The 19,199-nt window shown below is 48.3% G+C and overlaps 6 protein-coding genes across 6 annotated transcripts; 4 read left to right on the forward strand and 2 right to left on the reverse strand.

Moving 5' to 3' along the window:
- Positions 1 to 54: 54 nt before the first annotated feature.
- Positions 55 to 2,265, reverse strand: BDV37DRAFT_86950 (putative ATP-dependent Clp protease). The gene is made up of 2 exons (XM_032091366.1): positions 1,705 to 2,265; positions 55 to 1,645 (listed from the first exon to the last, which is right to left on the reverse strand). The coding sequence occupies exons 1-2, from the start codon at positions 2,144 to 2,146 to the stop codon at positions 246 to 248; spliced, it is 1,842 nt and encodes a 613-aa protein (XP_031943032.1). The 5' UTR covers positions 2,147 to 2,265; the 3' UTR covers positions 55 to 245.
- Positions 2,266 to 2,874: 609 nt separating this feature from the next.
- BDV37DRAFT_281549 (FAM207/SLX9 family protein) lies at positions 2,875 to 3,366 on the reverse strand (the record flags this gene model as incomplete). The annotated part of the gene is made up of 1 exon (XM_032086840.1): positions 2,875 to 3,366. One exon carries the CDS (start codon positions 3,364 to 3,366, stop codon positions 2,875 to 2,877), a length of 492 nt encoding a protein of 163 aa, XP_031943033.1.
- Positions 3,367 to 3,826: 460 nt separating this feature from the next.
- BDV37DRAFT_244495 (glycerol-3-phosphate dehydrogenase family protein) lies at positions 3,827 to 6,327 on the forward strand. The gene is made up of 3 exons (XM_032081549.1): positions 3,827 to 5,464; positions 5,516 to 5,567; positions 5,651 to 6,327. The coding sequence occupies exons 1-3, from the start codon at positions 4,405 to 4,407 to the stop codon at positions 5,727 to 5,729; spliced, it is 1,191 nt and encodes a 396-aa protein (XP_031943034.1). The 5' UTR covers positions 3,827 to 4,404; the 3' UTR covers positions 5,730 to 6,327.
- Positions 6,328 to 6,388: 61 nt separating this feature from the next.
- Positions 6,389 to 11,131, forward strand: BDV37DRAFT_281551 (putative glycogen debranching enzyme Gdb1; the record flags this gene model as incomplete). Its single annotated transcript, XM_032086841.1, has 3 exons — positions 6,389 to 6,606; positions 6,663 to 10,977; positions 11,051 to 11,131. 3 exons carry the CDS (start codon positions 6,389 to 6,391, stop codon positions 11,129 to 11,131), a joined length of 4,614 nt encoding a protein of 1,537 aa, XP_031943035.1.
- A 534-nt stretch (positions 11,132 to 11,665) lies between these two features.
- BDV37DRAFT_270445 (putative DUF221 domain protein) lies at positions 11,666 to 15,767 on the forward strand (the record flags this gene model as incomplete). Its single annotated transcript, XM_032084561.1, has 8 exons — positions 11,666 to 11,839; positions 11,901 to 12,065; positions 12,134 to 13,304; positions 13,366 to 14,288; positions 14,882 to 14,911; positions 15,009 to 15,143; positions 15,206 to 15,328; positions 15,720 to 15,767. 8 exons carry the CDS (start codon positions 11,666 to 11,668, stop codon positions 15,765 to 15,767), a joined length of 2,769 nt encoding a protein of 922 aa, XP_031943036.1.
- Positions 15,739 to 18,856, forward strand: BDV37DRAFT_86867 (F-box protein). Its single transcript, XM_032091365.1, has one exon. It carries the CDS (start codon positions 16,015 to 16,017, stop codon positions 18,424 to 18,426), a length of 2,412 nt encoding a protein of 803 aa, XP_031943037.1. The 5' UTR covers positions 15,739 to 16,014; the 3' UTR covers positions 18,427 to 18,856.
- The last annotated feature ends 343 nt before the right edge of the window (positions 18,857 to 19,199 follow it).

A 19,199-nucleotide genomic window follows, 5' to 3' on the forward strand; every position in this document is an offset into this window, starting at 1 on the left:
TTGCACCGAGAAGAACGAGGCAATGATTGATATAAATAATGCAACTCCAGTGGCTGCGTATAAGGAACCGTCAAGAGAAACCAGGCTAAAGCTGTTATCCGAAACGCCATACATAACACAGAAAATTCAAGGAGACTGGTATACTAGAAAACAAAACATCAAAACATCGCTGAAGGTCAAGCAATGCACGTCACATATACAATATGCGCTCTCAATGTTTACTGAAACCGATTGATAAATGTCAATCAGAAGCCTGCTGCTCTAGTCCGGTATTCACGGAAGTTGGAAATAGAAGGGTGCTCCTCCGAAGCGGCCTGCATTTTAGCTTTCAGGGCCTTCTGTTTCTTCTCTCGCCGTTGCTTTTCTTCCCACTGACTCTCCTCTGCTGCGATCATGGCATGAAAACGTCCGCCTTGTCCACGAGAAAGGTAAATAGGTTTCTCTTTACGGGCAGCCACAGACTCCGTTATGAGGACAAACTTCACGCTTGAACCGGGCGTTTCATACATGGCGTCGCTAAGGATAGTCTCCATTTCTGTTCGGAGGGCTCGTGCCCCCGTGCCCATTGTGAAGGCGTTGGCAGCTATTTTATGCAAGGCTGGGGTTGTGAAGCGGAGCTCAATCCCTGACAGGGAGAATAAGGTTGTGTACTGCGCTAGTAGTGAGTTACGGGGCTCAGTGAGGATTCGTACAAGTAAAGGTTGCGTCAGCGTGGAGAGTGCAGCGGTGACTGGAACACGGCCAACTAACTCAGGAATGAATCCGTAATTTTGTAGATCGGTAGGGTTGATGAGGTCGAGTGCGTTGAAGTAAGTTGGCTCACCATCAGGCGATTCGGGGCTAGCAGAGGTGAAAAAGGGAAGATGTTTCTTGTACAAAGCTTCCTCTTCTGACCCTGGCACTATAGGCACAGGCTGATTGTTTGCAGTAGCAGACTGTCCAGGTCGCTCATCTGAATTGGATGGTGTCCGAACAGGCTGGCCAAAGCCGATCGAGCCACGCGATATCCGATCCATCACCACCTTTTGTAGCCCGACAAAAGCACCGGAGAAGATAAACAGGATGTTATCCGTACGTACATTGTAGACTTCGCCTTTCTGGGACATGGCCCCACCGTTGGAGGGTGGATACGGCGAGTTCCCCAGGGGACTGTTTGATGGATATGTATTGGGAGTTCCACCTGCGCGAGGAGCATTCTTCTCCTGTTTCGCCTGCACCTGCACTGTCGTGCCTTCTATAATCTTTAAAAGGGCCTGCTGGACTCCCTCACCACCGACATCTTTGCCATGGCTGACTTTAGCGGCAGCAATTTTATCAACCTCATCTAGAACAATTATACCGCGTTCTGCCTGTTCTACATCATAGTTGGCTGCAGCTAGGAGTCTGTGAACGCAGACCTCAGCATCTTCTCCAATGTACCCAGCCTGCGTGAACGGTGTGCAATCTGAAATGCTAAACGGCACTGATAGTACTTTAGCTAACGTTTTGGCCATGAGTGTCTTCCCAACTCCAGACGGTCCCAGTAGCAGGATGTTGGACTTCTCCAGTTGTGTTTCCGACGAATCTGTGAGCTCGGTTTGGTTGAAGGACGAACTCGAGTCAAGGGGTGGGCGGATAGTCCGTTGTTGGCCTGGAAATTCATCTGCTATATATGTCAGTGCATCACTAAGATGAGCATGCAGTTCCAGTTATTGTCGGGCCTACCTTCTACAGGATGGCGGTCAACAGATTCGCGCCGTGCGCGCTTCGCCAGCAGCTCGGCCGCTTCCTCATCACGCCGCTGTAATTCTTGCACACGTTGATAATGATTGTACACGGCGACACTGAGTATCTTTTTGGCACGATCCTGTCCAACTACAAACTGATCTAGGTATTGCTTCAATGTTTTGGGCGTAATCCGGGGAGCTCCGAAAGCCGGGGTAGAGCCCAAGGGCCCAGCAGTCGGCAGTCCAGGCTCATAGCTGCCGCTCCAGGGCTGATTTGTAAAGTCGGATCGATTGAATTGGGAAAGTGTCGGGAAAGACACAGAAGAGCTAGCGAAGCCACGTTGCGTGAGACGAATGATTGAACATGGTGCGCGCCGATAGCGGAGTATGAGATGGTGCGCCCTGAGAGGTGCACTGGGCCGTAGAGGCAGCCACAGCATGACCGGGCGGGAAATGACTTGTAAATGGATAAGCACAAATTATAGGCGTACAGAACAGTATAATAAGAAAACTCAAGGAGTGATTTATTACGATGGTGTGGAGATTTAAGTTGTAGTTGGAGGTCGAGATGATGACGCTGCCGATAGTAGATAAGATGGAGTCAGATAATAGCTTTCCCCGCAGCACGTGATCTATGCTTATCAGCCGACGCTATCCGCCTTCACAGCTGGAGACTATATCTATAAACAAGCCATGCTAACTTGCCTAAATATCTCATTCATTATTTAGAATCTAAGAAGAAAATCGGGTATTGCCAGCGGTGTGATCCACTAAGCTTCCAGGAAGCCTTCAAGACTGCATAGTCTAAGATCATCTGGAAGGAAGGGTATCGATATTCTGCGGCGTAGGGCTATCCATTCTTTACTCCCATTTTACTTCTTGAACTTGGCAGCTGGTATGCGATTTTAAGCCCGGCCTAGTAAATCGCGTATCGTTTGTTTTTGGAAGCTTGCAGTGCCCCAAACAGAAGAGGAGCGACATTGAGGTGACACACTCTGGGCTGTAATCAATATACCGTCTTAGCTGTTGATCGCTATTACTTGCCATTTACAGTCGCTGCAAGCAATACTGATGGTAGGTTTGGTTAAGGCAAGGAGGGCTTGTTGTCGAGACATAGGAGCTTGGTTCTCAACGAGGGGTTGACTGGACTTCTTGGAGACAGGGGCTTTCACTTCGTTGCCTTGAAGACAGGCTGCTGCTCCATAGTTTGCGAGATAAAACTGCGCAATGCAGCCCAACGGTTCGACACAGAGTCCGCCTGGTTGTCCGATTCTGTATTTGGTGTAGTAGTCGCATCGATCGTCGACATCTGTGCCATGTTCTTCGCAAAACGATCTCTTTCTGTTTGTTCCAATCGTTGCCTACGCTTCATAGCGCCAGGTTTATGCTTCAGCGTTTTCTGTTTAATGACGTTCACCTGATTGTTTGCATCGTTCATTTCAACCTCGGTTTCTGGAAGGGCATCGGCAAGCGATTCAAGATTTGCAACGAGTTTCTTTGATGCCCGTCGACGTTTTGTGGTCTTTTGAGAGTTCTTCTCTATTTTGGACATTAAGGCAGCATGTTTAATTTGGCGTTTGTCTTTCTTAGATGTCCGAAAATCATCATCGAAAGGACTAGACTTTGTCGAGGGAAGAGCGCCTTTCCCTGAAGCCGGCATTTTCACAGCGGGCTGCTTCTTGATTGATCTAACAGGGGCCTTTGCATGCAGATGTTAGAGATGGCCAATTTTCATGTGAGAGATAGCTTGGCTTACCATTATGGGCTTTTATCGGTGGTGCCGAAAAAAGTTGATCAGATCGCCGGGCTCTCCGAGACTTCACGATAATAATTCTGCCCGTGGTTCCGATGGGTGTGTGCTGCTAATCCTGTTCTGGATTAGCCTGAATGCTAGCTCAGTCATGTCCCTGGCATCCCCTGGCCTCACCGCCAACGTGACTCCTGACCGACTAAGAGAGGTTTTTCCTTCTTGGGTATGTCTATCCCTAAGTGATTTAGATCAAAAAGTGAGGACTGGCCGTGGCACATGAACAAGATAGTTGGCTGGGACTCAAAAGCACCACACTACTTTGTTAGTGTGACACATCCGAGCACTCACCGAACCCGATCGCCCTTTTTTTTTTTTTTTCTCCCCTAAAATCCCTCGTTCTTTCTCCGAATTTCTCGGGACAAAAAGATCCACATTCACGGGTATTCAACCCGCCTTATCGTCTTCCACTTACATCAGAGAACCACATCGAGCACTCTGGTGACGGTTTTCGTGTCTTATTCGCAGCACTACGTGGATGCTGTCCCCAGTACATCTTTTATCTCGCCGGACTTGCCTTCGTTCAATTGCCACTACAATTGATCAACCTCGGTCCCCGGTTTTTCCCCAGCAACAGACACTCTCCACTCCATTTTCGTCGTCTTCAATCTACTCAAAGGCTTTAAAGTCAAGCCCAACTCGGCTCATTTCTTGTTCATTTTCACGTCTATATACTACATCAGTGGACAGGCTTGCCAAAATGAGTTCTCTTACCCCGTACCGGCGCAAACACAAGGTCACGGTGATCGGCTCAGGAAACTGGTAAGTGCGCTGAGAGACAACGGTACCTAGGATTAGACAGCGCTGACATTTGAAAGGGGCACCGCTATTGCCAAGATCGTCGCTGAAAATACCGCTAGCAACCCTGCCATTTTCGAAAAGGATGTTCAGATGTGGGTTTTTGAAGAGAATGTGGAAGTTCCAAAGACCTCCCCTCACTATAACCCATCTTCGCCCTTGTGCCAAGGTCCCCAGAAGTTAACAGAGATCATCAACAAGACACATGAGAACGTCAAATATCTACCAGGAATCAACCTTCCTACTAATTTGCACGCCAATCCCTCATTGGAGGATTCCGTTAAGGACAGCACTATCCTTGTTTTCAACTTGCCTCATCAGTTCATTATCAAGACTTGTGAGCAGATTAAGGGCAAGATTCTGCCATATGCGCGCGGTATCTCTTGCATCAAGGGTGTCGATGTGCGGGAAGATGGAATCAGCCTTTTCTCAGAGACCATTGGCAAGATTCTCGGGATCTACTGTGGCGCCCTCTCCGGCGCAAACATCGCCAGCGAGGTTGCCCAGGAGAAGTGGTCTGAGTCAAGCATTGCTTACGATCCTCCCCATCTAGATTCGAAAGCTCCCTCGCCCAATCGCTCGCCCTCCTCATCGACTCTGGATGTGGTTCACTTCACACACAAGGACGTTTCGGGACAACTATCTCAGGTTAAACTGCAGGCGTTGCCCTCCGAGTATCCTCCCATTGACCATGCTGTCCTAAAGACGCTTTTCCACCGTCCCTACTTCCATATCAGCGTGGTGAGTGACGTTGCAGGTGTTTCCCTTGGCGGTGCGCTCAAGAATGTCGTCGCTATCGCCGCAGGCTGGGTTGAAGGCATGGGATGGGGTGACAACGCCAAAGCTGCCGTCATGCGAGTCGGCCTGTTGGAGATGGTCAAATTCGGTGAAATGTTCTTCGGTGCGACTATCAACACTCGCACTTTCACCGAGGAGAGTGCCGGTGTTGCCGACTTGATCACTAGCTGTAGTGGCGGTCGCAACTTCCGTTGCGCCAAGCTGAGCATTGAAAGAAAGCAGCCGATCGGAAAGGTCGAAGAGACGGAGCTCAACGGCCAGAAACTCCAGGGCACTTTGACTGCGCTCGAAGTGAACAAATTCTTGAAGAACCAAGGCGTTGAAGACGAATACCCCTTGTTGACGGCCGTCTATAGTGAGTGCCAACCTTTTTGCGTGTTAAGACCATGTCGCTGACTTCTCGTAGGAATTCTGGAAGGCACTATGTCTGTTGAGGATATCCCTTCTTATATTGAGCGGTAAATAGGACCTGATGCTTTGTCTCCCATGATTTTCTATTTCGGTTATTAATTCGCGGGTATCTGTTTTCTTTTCATTACAGCAAGCCGGAATCTATTTCGCATGAATCGCAAGGAGTGAATGGTGGTGGCGCGAGTCAGGCAGTCTTAGCCAAATTGTGAGGTGGCAGGATACAACGATGCCTGCTCCTCATATTTCTTTTATAATTATTTACGTCTTGAGACTTGTCGGTAGGTCTTTTCTCATGTTTTTTGGGTATGGATGTTATAAATGCACATAGACTAGTGACTATAGAGAGCAATTCCCAGATTTACGTTATGCCTTTTTGAAAAAGAAGGATGATCTTATTCTGATTGTGTGTGTGTGTGTTGGCTATTCCGGATTGACTTTTCTTTTGATACTAAAATTGGGTTTCTTGGACACGTTACTAGCCCGGAGGTCCAAGGTTACTTCTGCGGTCGAGGCCTTTGCACCGTTCCATGATGTCAGACCTCCTGCGGGGTCCAAAAGCGCCCAGGAACATAAATGAGAAACCTGAAAAGCTGGCTTTGTTTGTATTGCCCGTGTTTAATTTTGGTTTTCTTCCTCCGTCAAAACTTCACTCTTCATTCTCCTGTACATTGGCTAGATCAGCGTATCTCTAGCGATCATCAACAACTCCATCGGCCGGGCCGATACTATCCCCGCCTCCAACCAGGCTCAAGCATCCAGACCTGCGTCACAGCTTGCCAGCTAGTTTCTGTTTTTCCTTCCTGTTTTCGTTTCCACCGCGCATTTGGTGCACTGGCGCTCATCCTCTGGATAACTTGATCAAATAACAATGCCTGCTCCACGCCAGGTCTATCTTCTTCCACTGAAAGACGATGGCTCCCCAGATGTGCCCGGGGGCTATATCTACCTTCCTCCACCCACCAATCCTCCATACTCGCTTCGCTTCGTTATCGAAGGCAGCAGCTCGATCTGTAGGGAAGGAATGCTGTGGGTGAATGTCCCAGAGGACGGGGAGCCCTTCAAACGCTCGGAATTCCGGAGTTTCAGGTAAAGCGATCCCTTTCTCTGACTTATTGGCTTTTCAGTTGTTGAGACAGAAGTAGGCTACATCCAGACTTCAACAAGAACATCCAGATTGATATTCCAATCACTTCCCCAGGATCCTTCGCGTTTTACACTGCCTATTCTCCACTTCCAGACTTCTCCGTTGCTCCGGTTGAGACGTCCGAACCGGTCAAGACCCCAACGCATTATATTGATGTTGCACCAAGACTAACTCTTGGTGGCCGTGATCTTCCTCTCAACGCTCTTTCAATATTCTCCGTGATCTCTAAGTTCATGGGTACATACCCAACGGATTGGGAAAATCATTTAAATGGAATCAGCCTGCGCAAGTACAATATGGTCCATTTTACGCCCTTGATGAAACGCGGAGCCTCGAATTCCCCCTACAGTATTTTTGATCAACTACAGTTCGATGAGACCCTATTCCCCAAGGGGGAGATTGATGTAGCTCAAATGGTTAACAAGATGGAAGTAGACCATGGGCTCTTGTCACTAACGGATGTTGTATGGAACCATACTGCTAATAACAGCAAATGGCTTGAGGAGCACCCTGAGGCTGGTTATAGCGTTGAGACGGCCCCATGGCTTGAGGCGGCATTGGAGCTCGACACTGCTTTGTTGCAGTTTGGAGAAGACCTTCAAACCCTGGGTCTTCCAACGGAATTTAAGACTGCCGACGATCTGATTGTTGTGATGAACGTAATGCGTGAACGTGTTATCGGCAGCTTGAGGCTATGGGAGTACTACGTTGTTAATGTTAAAGCGGACACCCGAAGGATCGTTGACCAATGGACCAAGTCTCAAGAGATCGATTTGGAAAGCGATCAATGGTCACGGTTTGCTCTGAAGGATTTCAAGAACCTAACTCTTAAGGATCAGGCAAGCTTCATCCGTGAGCATGCAATCCCAACATCCAAAAGCATACTTGGAAGGTTTACTCGAGCAGTCGATGACCACCTCGGTGCGGCCATTTTAACTGCTCTGCTTGGTCCAGTAGATTCCAACCATGATGAAGCAGAGAGCAGGTTCACTCAATTGCTCGATGAAGTGAACCTGCCCTTTTACACAGAATACGACGCAGACGTATCCGAAATAATGGAGCAAGTCTTCAATCGTATCAAATACCTAAGAATAGATGATCATGGACCCAAGCTTGGTTCTGTCACGAAAGAGAGCCCGCTTGTTGAGACATATTTCACAAGACTGCCCGTCAACGAAGTTACGAAGCAGCACAAATCGACGGCACTTGCACTTGTGAATAACGGGTGGATATGGAATGCCGACGCGTTGCGGGATAACGCTGGACCGGACTCAAAAGCCTATTTGAGACGAGAAGTCATTGTGTGGGGTGATTGTGTGAAACTAAGATATGGCAACTGCCCTGAAGACAGCCCATTTCTTTGGGAGTTCATGACTAAATACACTCGTCTGATGGCTAAGTATTTTTCGGGATTTCGGATTGACAATTGCCACTCAACGCCGTTAGGAGTCGCAGAGTACCTGTTGGATGAGGCACGAAAAGTTCGACCCAATTTGACGGTTTTTGCTGAGCTCTTCACGGGCTCCGAAGAAGCTGATTATGTTTTCGTCAAGAGACTAGGCATTAATGCACTCATTCGAGAGGCCATGCAGGCCTGGAGCACCGGGGAACTAAGTCGTCTTGTACACCGCCATGGAGGACGCCCCATTGGCAGCTTTGACCTTGACTTGCCTACTGCAGGGAGCAGTCACGCTATAGCTTCTGCAAGTGCTGATAACCAGGAAGAAGCCATTTCTCACATACGCCCATACCCTGTCCAAGCTCTCTTCATGGATTGTACACACGATAATGAAATGCCAGCGCAAAAGCGAACAGCGGTAGATACGTTACCCAATGCTGCATTAGTTTCAATGTGCGCCTCGGCTACTGGAAGCGTCATGGGCTATGATGAAGTATATCCAAAATTAGTTGATCTCGTTCACGAGACACGGTTGTATACCTCATCGTTTTCAGGACCCTCTACGGGGGAGTTGGCTTCTGAGGGCGGCATTGGGAGCGTCAAGAAGATCCTAAATGAGCTTCACACTATGATGGGAGCCGATGGATACGACGAGACACATATTCACCATGATGGAGAATACATTACTGTCCATAGAGTTCACCCTAAGACACGAAGGGGCATATTCTTGATAGCACATACCTCTTTCCCGGGCCAGGATGGCCATCCCATCCTAGCACCAACTCACCTCACCGGAACGCGAGTCAAACCACTTGGGGCATGGATGTTGGAAGTTGAAGCTGGAGAAAACTCCATAGCAAAAGTCCTGGCGGATAAGGAATACTTACGGGGATTAACTAGCAGAGTTCGAGAGACTAACGCAGTTAGAGTTGAGGAACACGGCCATGATACCATCATTTCTGTTCTGGACTCCTTTATAGCGGGGTCAATTGCCCTCTTCGAAACGTCCATCCCGGCAGCTGAGCATTCCACAGGGCTGGATCTTTACATTACTGAAGGTGCAGATCAGGCATTCTCAAAGCTCAGTTTGGTTGACCTTAACTTTGTGCTCTACCGCTGTGAAGCCGAAGAAAGGGATTCCAGTGACGGTCAGGACGGAGTATATGCCATACCCAATCATGGGCCATTGGTCTATGCAGGCCTTCAGGGATGGTGGAGCGTCCTGGAGACCATCATTCGATACAACGAACTAGGACATCCACTCTGTGATCATCTCCGGCAAGGCCAGTGGGCCCTTGATTATATCATAAAGCGTTTGGAGAAGGTGGCACAAAAAGACGGGTACAATGCTCTAAGCGACCCGGCGTCCTGGTTACGGGACAAATTCAATGCCGTTCGTGGACTACCCAGCTTTCTCCTGCCGCGGTATTTTGCCATTGTTCTCCAAGTCGCGTACAACGCTGCATGGAAGCAGGGCATTCGGCTTCTGGGAGGGAATATACAAAAAGGACAAGAGTTTGTGCATCAACTGGGCATGGTCAGTGTCCAACAAACTGGATACGTAAAATCCGCATCTCTATGGCCTACGAAACGAGTGCCAAGTCTTGCGGCCGGCCTGCCCCATTTTGCTGTGGACTGGGCTAGATGCTGGGGAAGAGACGTTTTCATATCTCTTCGAGGCTTGCTCCTCTGTACTGGCCGGTTTGATGATGCCAAAGAGCATATTCTCGCGTTTGCTAGCGTCCTCAAACACGGGATGATCCCTAATCTGTTGAGCAGCGGAAAGCTTCCTCGTTACAATTCTCGAGATTCTGTATGGTTCTTCCTCCAGGCTATTCAAGATTATACCACAATGGCTCCAAATGGTATACAGCTCCTCAGCGATAAAGTTCCCAGGAGGTTCCTGCCGTACGATGATACATGGTTCCCCTTCGACGACCCTCGTGCATACTCTCGGCATTCAACGATAACGGAGGTCATCCAGGAGGTTTTTCAACGACATGCTCAAGGGCTGTCATTCCAAGAGTATAACGCTGGCCCTGGGCTTGATATGCAAATGAAGCCTGAGGGCTTTCAAATCGACGTCAATGTTGACTGGGAGACAGGTCTGATATTTGGCGGTAGCCAGTTCAATTGTGGGACCTGGCAAGACAAGATGGGGGAGAGTGAGAAAGCCGGAAACAAAGGATTTCCTGGTACCCCTCGTGATGGCGCAGCCATTGAAATTACTGGGCTTCTCTACAGTGCTTTGACTTGGGTGGGGAAGCTATATGAACAGGGACTTTACCCGCACGAAGGAGTACATATTGGAGATGGCAGATCAGTTACGTTCAGGGATTGGGCCGCCAAGATCAAGAACAGTTTCGAGCGCTGTTATTACGTTCCCGTGAGATCTGATGAAGACAGTGGATATGATGTTGATGCAAAGATTGTCAACCGCCGTGGCATCTACAAGGATTTGTATAAATCCGGCAAGCCCTATGAAGACTACCAACTTCGGTCCAACTTCCCTATTGCCATGACTGTGTCACCGGATCTCTTTGATCCCTCCAAAGCTCTAACAGCACTTGCGCTTGCAGACTCAATTCTTCTTGGTCCTGTTGGTATGGCTACCCTCGACCCATCCGATCTCAACTATCGTCCCAACTATAACAATTCAGAGGACTCTACGGACTTTACCACTTCCAAAGGCAGAAATTATCACCAGGGGCCCGAATGGGTGTGGCAGCGAGGGTATTTTCTTCGTGCCTTCTTACACTTTGATCTAGCTCGCAGAACAACGCCAGAGGGACAAATAGAAACTTATCAGCAGATAACTCGTCGCTTAGAAGGGTGCAAGCGAGCACTCAGAGAAAGCCCTTGGAAGGGCCTCACAGAATTGACAAATAAAGACGGTGCACACTGTTCTGACTCTGTACGCCACTCCTTCCACTTCTCAAATATAATGACATGACTCGGATTGCTAACAATGCGTTTTTCAATGATAGTCGCCCACGCAAGCATGGTCGGCAGCGTGCTTGCTAGATCTTTATTACGACGCTTCAAGATATGCCACGAAAACATCATAGAAGCAAGGGTTCGCTCTATACAATGGAACTATAGATGAGTATACACGTATATACTAGATTAGGGTGCTCATTGAGGATATGGCTTGTCGTAGAATTGCTACCTTCCATTTTGTCTTGTCTAGCAGCTATCATGGATTCTTTGGTATCACATAGTTTGCATAGTGCCTGCCAAGGCCGACATAACTTTAGGATGAGTCAGCTTATCGCACAACTCATCTTTTTAGCTTGCCATTTTTGGAATCGCCAAAGAGCTTATTGAAGTTTGAGCACAATCGAGTCCGCAGAATCTACCGCACACTTTTCTGAGGTATTAGACAGAGGCGACTCTCTGTTGCGAAAATTACTAGGACAGCTCTCATATAAAGAAGGTCATTTGGCCAGCGACGCGGTGTATCCATCACGCGAGAACCCACCCTGACGTCAGTTGTTTTGGCTTGCGCATCTTTACCGTGAAAGTGCCGAACTCTTCCCATATGCATTGACGAAAACTGTGTCGCCCAGGAGACTTAACAACGGGACTTTACTTCTTAACACATGTCTCTGACAGAGGCTGCTGCGGCAGCCATAATAACCACTGCAGTTAAAAGTGACAAGCCTGGGGGCGTCCATGAGCCAACATGGGGTGACCAAGCAAAAGGGCAACGTGATCTGTATACCCAGCTGATTATTAGCTTCACATTGGGACTAAGTGCCTTCTTATCTTTCTGTGTACGCCTTACATCTCGTAAGCTATACATGCAATAATCTCTAACGAATCTATGTTGTGTAGGTCCTGCGACCGAAATGGACGGAGCTGTACGCCGCACGAAGACGACAACGCTGCGCAGCTTCACACTTACCGGAGCTTCCTGATAGCTTTTTTGGGTGGATACCAGTGCTATACAGGGTAACTGAAGAGGAAGTTTTGCACTCTGCGGGCTTGGATGCGTTTGTTGTAAGTTTCGTTGCATTCCATGCACAAGTGGGTCAACCAAGCACTAACTCTGACATCCGATCGTGTAGTTCTTGTCGTTTTTCAAGTTTGCGATCCGATTCTTGTCAGCTGTCTTCATGTTCGCCGTGGTTATCATACTTCCGATCCATTACAAGTATACCGGGAAAAGGGGGATCCCAGGTTGGGATGACAACGATGATAATGCTCTCGGTGGGAACAAGGACAAGAAGCCCGTGACTGACCCGAACTATTTGTGGATGTACGTGGTCTTCACATACATATTCACCGGATTAGCGGTCTATATGCTACTCCAGGAGACAAACAAAATCATTCGTATCAGACAGAAGTATCTCGGCAGTCAGACTAGCACCACCGACCGGACTATCCGCCTCTCAGGTATTCCCCAGGACATGGCATCAGAAGAGAAGATCATTGAATTCGTGGAGGGTCTTCAGGTTGGAAAAGTTGAGAGTGTTACTTTATGCCGAGATTGGCGAGAGTTAGACCACCTCGTCGACGAGCGATTGCAAATATTACGGAATCTTGAACGAGCGTGGACGAAGCACGTCGGATACAAACGACAGACCGAAAATGTTAGCACGTTACCGCTGGCACATCATCAGCCGCGTGGTTCGAGCCTGTTCTCCGAAGATGACAGCGAGCGCATACAGCTTCTTTCAGAGAGTGGACGAGACCACATTGCGGACTACACACACCAACGTCCCACGATTCGCTTGTGGTACGGACCGTTAAAGCTACGGTATAAGAGCGTTGATGCGATAGACTATTATGAAGAAAAGCTGCGGAGGATTGATGAAGAGATCCGAGTGGCGCGCCAGAAGCAGTATCCCCCTACTGAGTTAGCATTTGTGACCATGGAGTCAATTTTTGCCTCTCAGATGGTTGTTCAGGCCATCCTCGATCCTCATCCTATGCAGTTGCTCGCCCGGTTGGCACCGGCGCCGGCTGATGTCGTGTGGAAGAATACATACTTGCCACGTTCGAGGCGAATGATGCAATCCTGGTCCATCACGGGCGTCATTGGCTTCTTGACCGTGTTCTGGTCGGTACTCCTTGTTCCTCTTGCGTATCTTCTGGAACTGGAGACGCTACACAAGGTATTCCCACAACTAGCCGAGACGCTGGCTCGCAACCCTATTGCGAAGTCCCTCGTCCAAACCGGTCTTCCGACTTTAGTTCTCTCGTTGATGACTATTGCTGTCCCTTATCTATATAATTGTAAGTCAAACTAGCTCAAAGGCCTAGTCACCGATGACGTGCTAACTGTTTGTCCGACCAGGGCTCTCAAACCATCAGGGAATGACATCGCGTGGTGACGTTGAATTGTCCGTCATTTCCAAAAACTTCTTCTTCTCTTTCTTCAACCTTTTCCTTGTTTTTACGGTCTTCGGAACGGCAACGACATTCTACGAACTATTCAAGCATCTTCGTGATGCGTTTCAGGATGCCACTACCATCGCGTTTGCGCTGGCGAATTCGCTTGAAAACTTTGCACCATTTTACATAAATCTTATAGTCCTACAAGGTGTGGGAATGTTTCCCTTCCGGCTGTTGGAGTTTGGGAGCGTTGCAATGTACCCCATCAACTTCTTTAAGGCTAAGACACCTCGAGAGTATGCCGAACTGTCTACGCCACCTACTTTCAGTTACGGGTACTCGATCCCGCAGACGATCCTCATCTTAATCATTTGTGTGGTGTATAGCGTGTTCCCAAGCTCTTGGTTGATCTGCCTGTTTGGACTGGTATACTTTGCCATCGGGAACTTCATTTACAAGTACCAGCTCCTGTATGCGATGGACCATCAGCAGCATTCTACCGGACGTGCATGGCCAATGATATGCAGTCGAGTCCTGGTAGGCTTGATGGTGTTCCAAGTTGCGATGATAGGGGTATTTGCACTGCGCACAGCTATCACGCGTTCCTTGATCCTTGTGCCCCTGTTGGGCGCAACGGTGTGGTTCAGCTACTTCTTCTCTCGAAGTTATGAGCCTCTGATGAAGTTCATTGCTTTGAAGAGTATTGACCGCGATGCCGGTGGAAACCTTTCCCCTTCACCTTCATCCTTTTCTTCTCCATCCGGCCTCGATCGTGACGCCCTGCCAATCCAAATTGGTAGGCAAGGAGTAGAAGTCAGGCTGAACAAATATGTCAATCCCAGTCTCATTATGCCTCTCGATGGCGCCTGGCTTCCTGGCCACAACGTCGGCGAATACCCTGGGTCTATATGAGGTACATGAAACACCAGACCATGCATTGTGTGGTCCAGGGTACCCAACCACTCTACACCCCCTCCCATCTCGTTCTTCCTGCAAGCTTTCCGCTATTTACTATTAGTATTTGTTTGTTTCACTTTTGTTCATCATAGATATTATACCCTTTGTTAATATCAATGCTTTCAATGCCCCGAGTATATTATGATATACGACGCCATGCCATGCCCTCCTACTATTAATATCACCTCTGTCTTGTTCTTGTTTCCGCTGCCTATTGTCCCACCATATACGCCAGCATCTATTTGAATATACCGCTCCCGGATTGATCACTATTACCTGATCATTGCTGTTCGGAGTGAGAAGCCATACCTGGCAATCAATGCAGCTTTGGTCTTTTTCTTTTTTCTTTTTCTTTTTTTTTTTTTTCTCCTCTTTATTTTTTTTTTGTACAGTGGCCGACAATGCTCACATATTATATACAGTCTTTCAATGTTGCACTTGTTATTTTTTGATATCTAGATTGGAACTCTCCGTATTGGAACTCTCCGTATTCCTTCTTAATGCTGTAGAGTACAAGTTAGATCGATGTACTGCATCCAACCGATGACGTTGTGTGGCGCACCTCACCTTGATTGGCACGTGGTTGCGATCGAATCTTTTCTTATTCTACGTAGTATTCATGATTTCTATTACTTCCGTGAATGCCAGGCGAGGAATGCAACGGCTTCATCATCATGCAGACATCACACAAAAGATCGACATCGACCACTTGATAATTGTTGCCTTTCTTTGAGAGACCCGCTTATGATCCTCGCCTTGGATCTCCGCCGGGAAGCCGTCGATGTTCGTTCTAACTTCTGACTCGTTCACACTGTCTGTTCATCTCCACTTGCTCCAACGCCCAGTCGGCGGCACCACCGGCTTATCCTCGCAAACTTCCATGGGTGATGCTAATCTTCATGAACCCAATCGATAACCACACTGAAGTTTCTGCTTCCTCGCTCCTCGCTATGGCTGATTATTGCGGAGTTCCCATCCAACCATGGAGCTTCCCCAAAATTGGGCCCACTCTTCGTCGCCGCTCTTGGTTGAGGAGGTTCAAGACAGGAGGATACACCCTGTATCGACGTCAAGACGGCTATTGTGGGCGGTAAAAATGCCATTCATGGAGTTTTAGGAGGCGATAAAAGGAACAGTGCCCGTATGGCTTTGCTTCCGGTGTCCTGAGTTGTCAACACTGTTTCTTCTATACATTCCTCGGCTTCTCCTTTCGTCCACAGCTATAAGACCATCCGGTATTTTCGCCTCACATCTCCTGGACTAGTGCATTCATTTCCTACCTTGTCCACCGTGCGCTTGGAAGAACCGTACACCTATGGAATAGGAAAAAGAGGCTAGCCATAACGAAACCTGGAATAGCTGGCCAACGGTGCAGGTCCGCAATTGACAGTGCATGGCTATCAGTGAGCAAACTTCAACGGAGCAGCTCAATCGCTTATCACGGTGAAAGCCGCATTCATCGATATGATATATTTTCCAAATTCATAAGGGCAAGGATAGACTTGTTTACTACTTCTAATCATTTTCCGTCTCTACTTTCACTCAAACGCAAATTCTTTTCGTTCATTCAAGTTGCACTCAGTTATACATCCGGGCGAAACCGCTTAGTCTTGCATTACAATCCATCAAAACCATCGCACTGACGTTGCCCGACATGGGTCCTGACTTTATGTTTGAGAATGACTTCCCTGGTGATACGCGAGCCGTCAATAAAATTGCATCGGGTTCAATTAACGCTTCGCATTTGGATTCGGTATTTTGCTCTGGTTTGAGGTCAGAAAGTGATCTCAAACCCCAGAGTATCTCACAGGGGCTTATCCTTCCGCGAATTGTGACTAAAAGGCTGCTCGATTTTATCCCTCGTGAAACCCATCACTCTTTACGCCTAACCTGCAGGTCTTGGTCTCGAACAATTGACAAGGCAATGCCTGTTTCTCGCCCTGCCGCGAATATTGTACCGCCTGAAATATTGCTGCAAATATTCTTCATGTTGGCCCCTCATGATTTTGATAATGCTCGACGGACGTGCTCCCAGTGGATGAAAGTGAGCCTAAATGAGCGGCTTCTGGAAAGTATGCTCAAACGCGCAGGCTGGTGGAATTCCTGGCAGCGGGACTGCCTAATGCAACGTCAGGGTTTAGAACACCACAAAGAGAGCACTGTGTGGAAGATGAGCCGGCGTTTCGCCACAGAATGTGTCCTTTCCGGCCGAAAGGTGAACGTGGAGAGGGCTGGTTTCTTAATAACCGCGGTCGTTGACTTTTCGAAACTATCCCAAAGGCAGGATTCCACCCGGGCGCCATCATGCTCGTTTTCCACGAATTTCAGCGTCAACCAGAATGGTGCCGTAGCTGTGTCCAAGTTCTGTCTCAGCGATTGCGGCAATTATTTACTAATAACCAGCAGATGCAAAATCTACGTTTATCGTCTGCTTGGCCGGAACCATGAGAGTCCCTTCCCTCCGTCTGTGCCTAAACAGGCGGATGTTGCTCCCATTACCATCATTACTTGTCCCGCTGAAGTGATGTCTGCTACGATTGATACTAGTACTCCCAGACTCGTGGTTGCGGCGCTATTCCGTAACCGTTCAGGGTTGATGTGCGACTTGGTACCTTCTGACGCTGCTCGACCAAGTCTCTTACAATCCGCTGGTTTCACCTCCGACATAATAGACGGCTCTATACAACCCATGGAAATTACTTCCCTTAATTACTATCAAGATGTAGGTTCTGCGGAAGACCCACCTCGCAGTGTGTCTGTCTGTCCCGGACGTCAGTGCGTGGCATTCGGCTCTGGTTCTTGTATTGAGCTACGTTGGATTGACGCAAAGACAAAACAAGATTGCCTAAAACGCCTTGCTATGCTGCAGCCATCGGAAATCCTGCACTTCCTGCCTCGTCGATCAGAGACGCCTACAGAAATGCGGCTCATCTCATCCCTTGCTGGTCCGGGATTACCAGGTTGTAAATGCCACAATGCACGATCTGGTGAACAACGGGCAGCTTGCCCTTTTCATATTTTGGCCGATATCCAATCTTTTGCTCAGTGGAGTTCCGGAGAAACTTGCACTCTCGGATTAGTGAGGGCGACACATTGCCACCACTACAGAACTGTTCCTATCAAAGATGGTTTACATTTCCTGTTCATCGAACCGCGCACTAGTCTGCTTTGTATAGGTTCCGATGCTCCTTTCGGTGGTCCTACTAGTCTGACGAGAGCTCTTATCTGTATCCCACCATTTGGAAAAAGTCCGTCGGGAGCTGTAAAAGAGGGATTGGCGCCTACGGCATTTGCAGCTGGTTCGGACTTGAACTGGAGCCTGCGGGTGGTAGCTGCCTATGGAGACCGGATTGTCTTATACTCTGTCCCGCTGGATGTCTTCAATGTGATTCAAATGGAACGTGAAAGACAAGGAGATAATGTCATGGGTGATAGTGATCTAGCACGAGATTGGTTTCTCGACAGCGAAAGGTCACGAATTGGTCGTGGAAGTCTCGCACCGAATCAAAACGGCGACTGGGACTTCCTCCTTAATGTGAGCTACAGGCCGACAGCTATGATGTGGCCATTCAAAATCTACGGGAAGGAAATTGGGCAGATGGACAATGTGGTCGAGTTGTCCTTACAAGCTGCCCACGGTGGCGCTCGAATTTGGGCGTTTGGCGCATCCGGTCAAACGAGCATCTTTGACATAGACACCTTCACGTGTAGCACCCAGCAAGTCGCCGATATTCCTTACAAGTCGTTGTGTATTGGAGCCGATGGCAGCGTCGCTTCGGCTGAGATGCTCAAGCGGAGTGATATCAGCTTGTCACCTCCATTGTCGTCGCGCAAACGAAAGCACATCGAGACACTAGGAGATTTTGGTGAACCAAAGTCTACCGCTTACCAATCTCACGATACGACACTTGATGGAGAAAATCTATCGGATTTACAGGACATCCACCAGACTATGACTAGCAATGCAACCACCAAACGGCAAATATCTTTCGCAGCGCGCATTGTCGACTTCGGTATCCCAGAGTCAGCCGACAGATCGGTAACGAGCGAATGTGCTTATGCTTAAAAACAACGAACCACAAATAAGCCTTTTTATTTTGGGAAGAATCTATATAACCAGCTCGACACAATTTTGCAAAGACTGGTTTAGTTTTCTTCTTAGACTCTAGCGACAGTTATACGATATGCCCCCCCAAAATAAACCCCTAGACAAAGAATGACAGCCATCGATATGCTATTGATTGTTATTGACATTCATACTACTGAGCACACGTGCGCAGAGCCATAGAAAATATCGTTATAAACATTCTCTATATTCTTTGAGGTTACATCTAGAGAACCATGCACTTAGAATAGCTCACGTCCAGAACTCTCTATACCCCCTTATAAAAACACAACATAACCCAACAATTCAAACCAATCCAAACCCAACATCTTCCTCCTCCCATCCCTCACCTTCACATCCCCAATCGCCCGTCCACAAACAACAACCCTACCCCCAACCAGAAGTTAGCCCCATCCGAGCCCAACACATCCAAAAACCACAGAATAAAAGCCCACATTCGCATAATACAACACATCCCCGTACGGCTAGTCCAGGCTCACGATGCCCTGAACCGGTTATCTCAGCTCATGGTTGGAGGCGGTGAGGCAGGGGAGGAGAAAGGAGGCCAGGCCCCAGATGAATGCGGTGATGGATTCCATACCTGGGACAGAGTATTGAGGATTAGATAGTGGGAGCTGGAGAGGGCGTAATTTTTTCCAAGAGGGCCGTTAGGAGTTTGGTTTTTGAGGGGAGGGTAAGGGAATTGAGGGTGTAGTAGCCTTCTAGAAATATCT

Source organism: Aspergillus pseudonomiae, assembly GCF_009193645.1.
Source record: "Aspergillus pseudonomiae strain CBS 119388 unplaced genomic scaffold BDV37scaffold_21, whole genome shotgun sequence".
Taxonomy (NCBI): domain Eukaryota; kingdom Fungi; phylum Ascomycota; class Eurotiomycetes; order Eurotiales; family Aspergillaceae; genus Aspergillus; species Aspergillus pseudonomiae.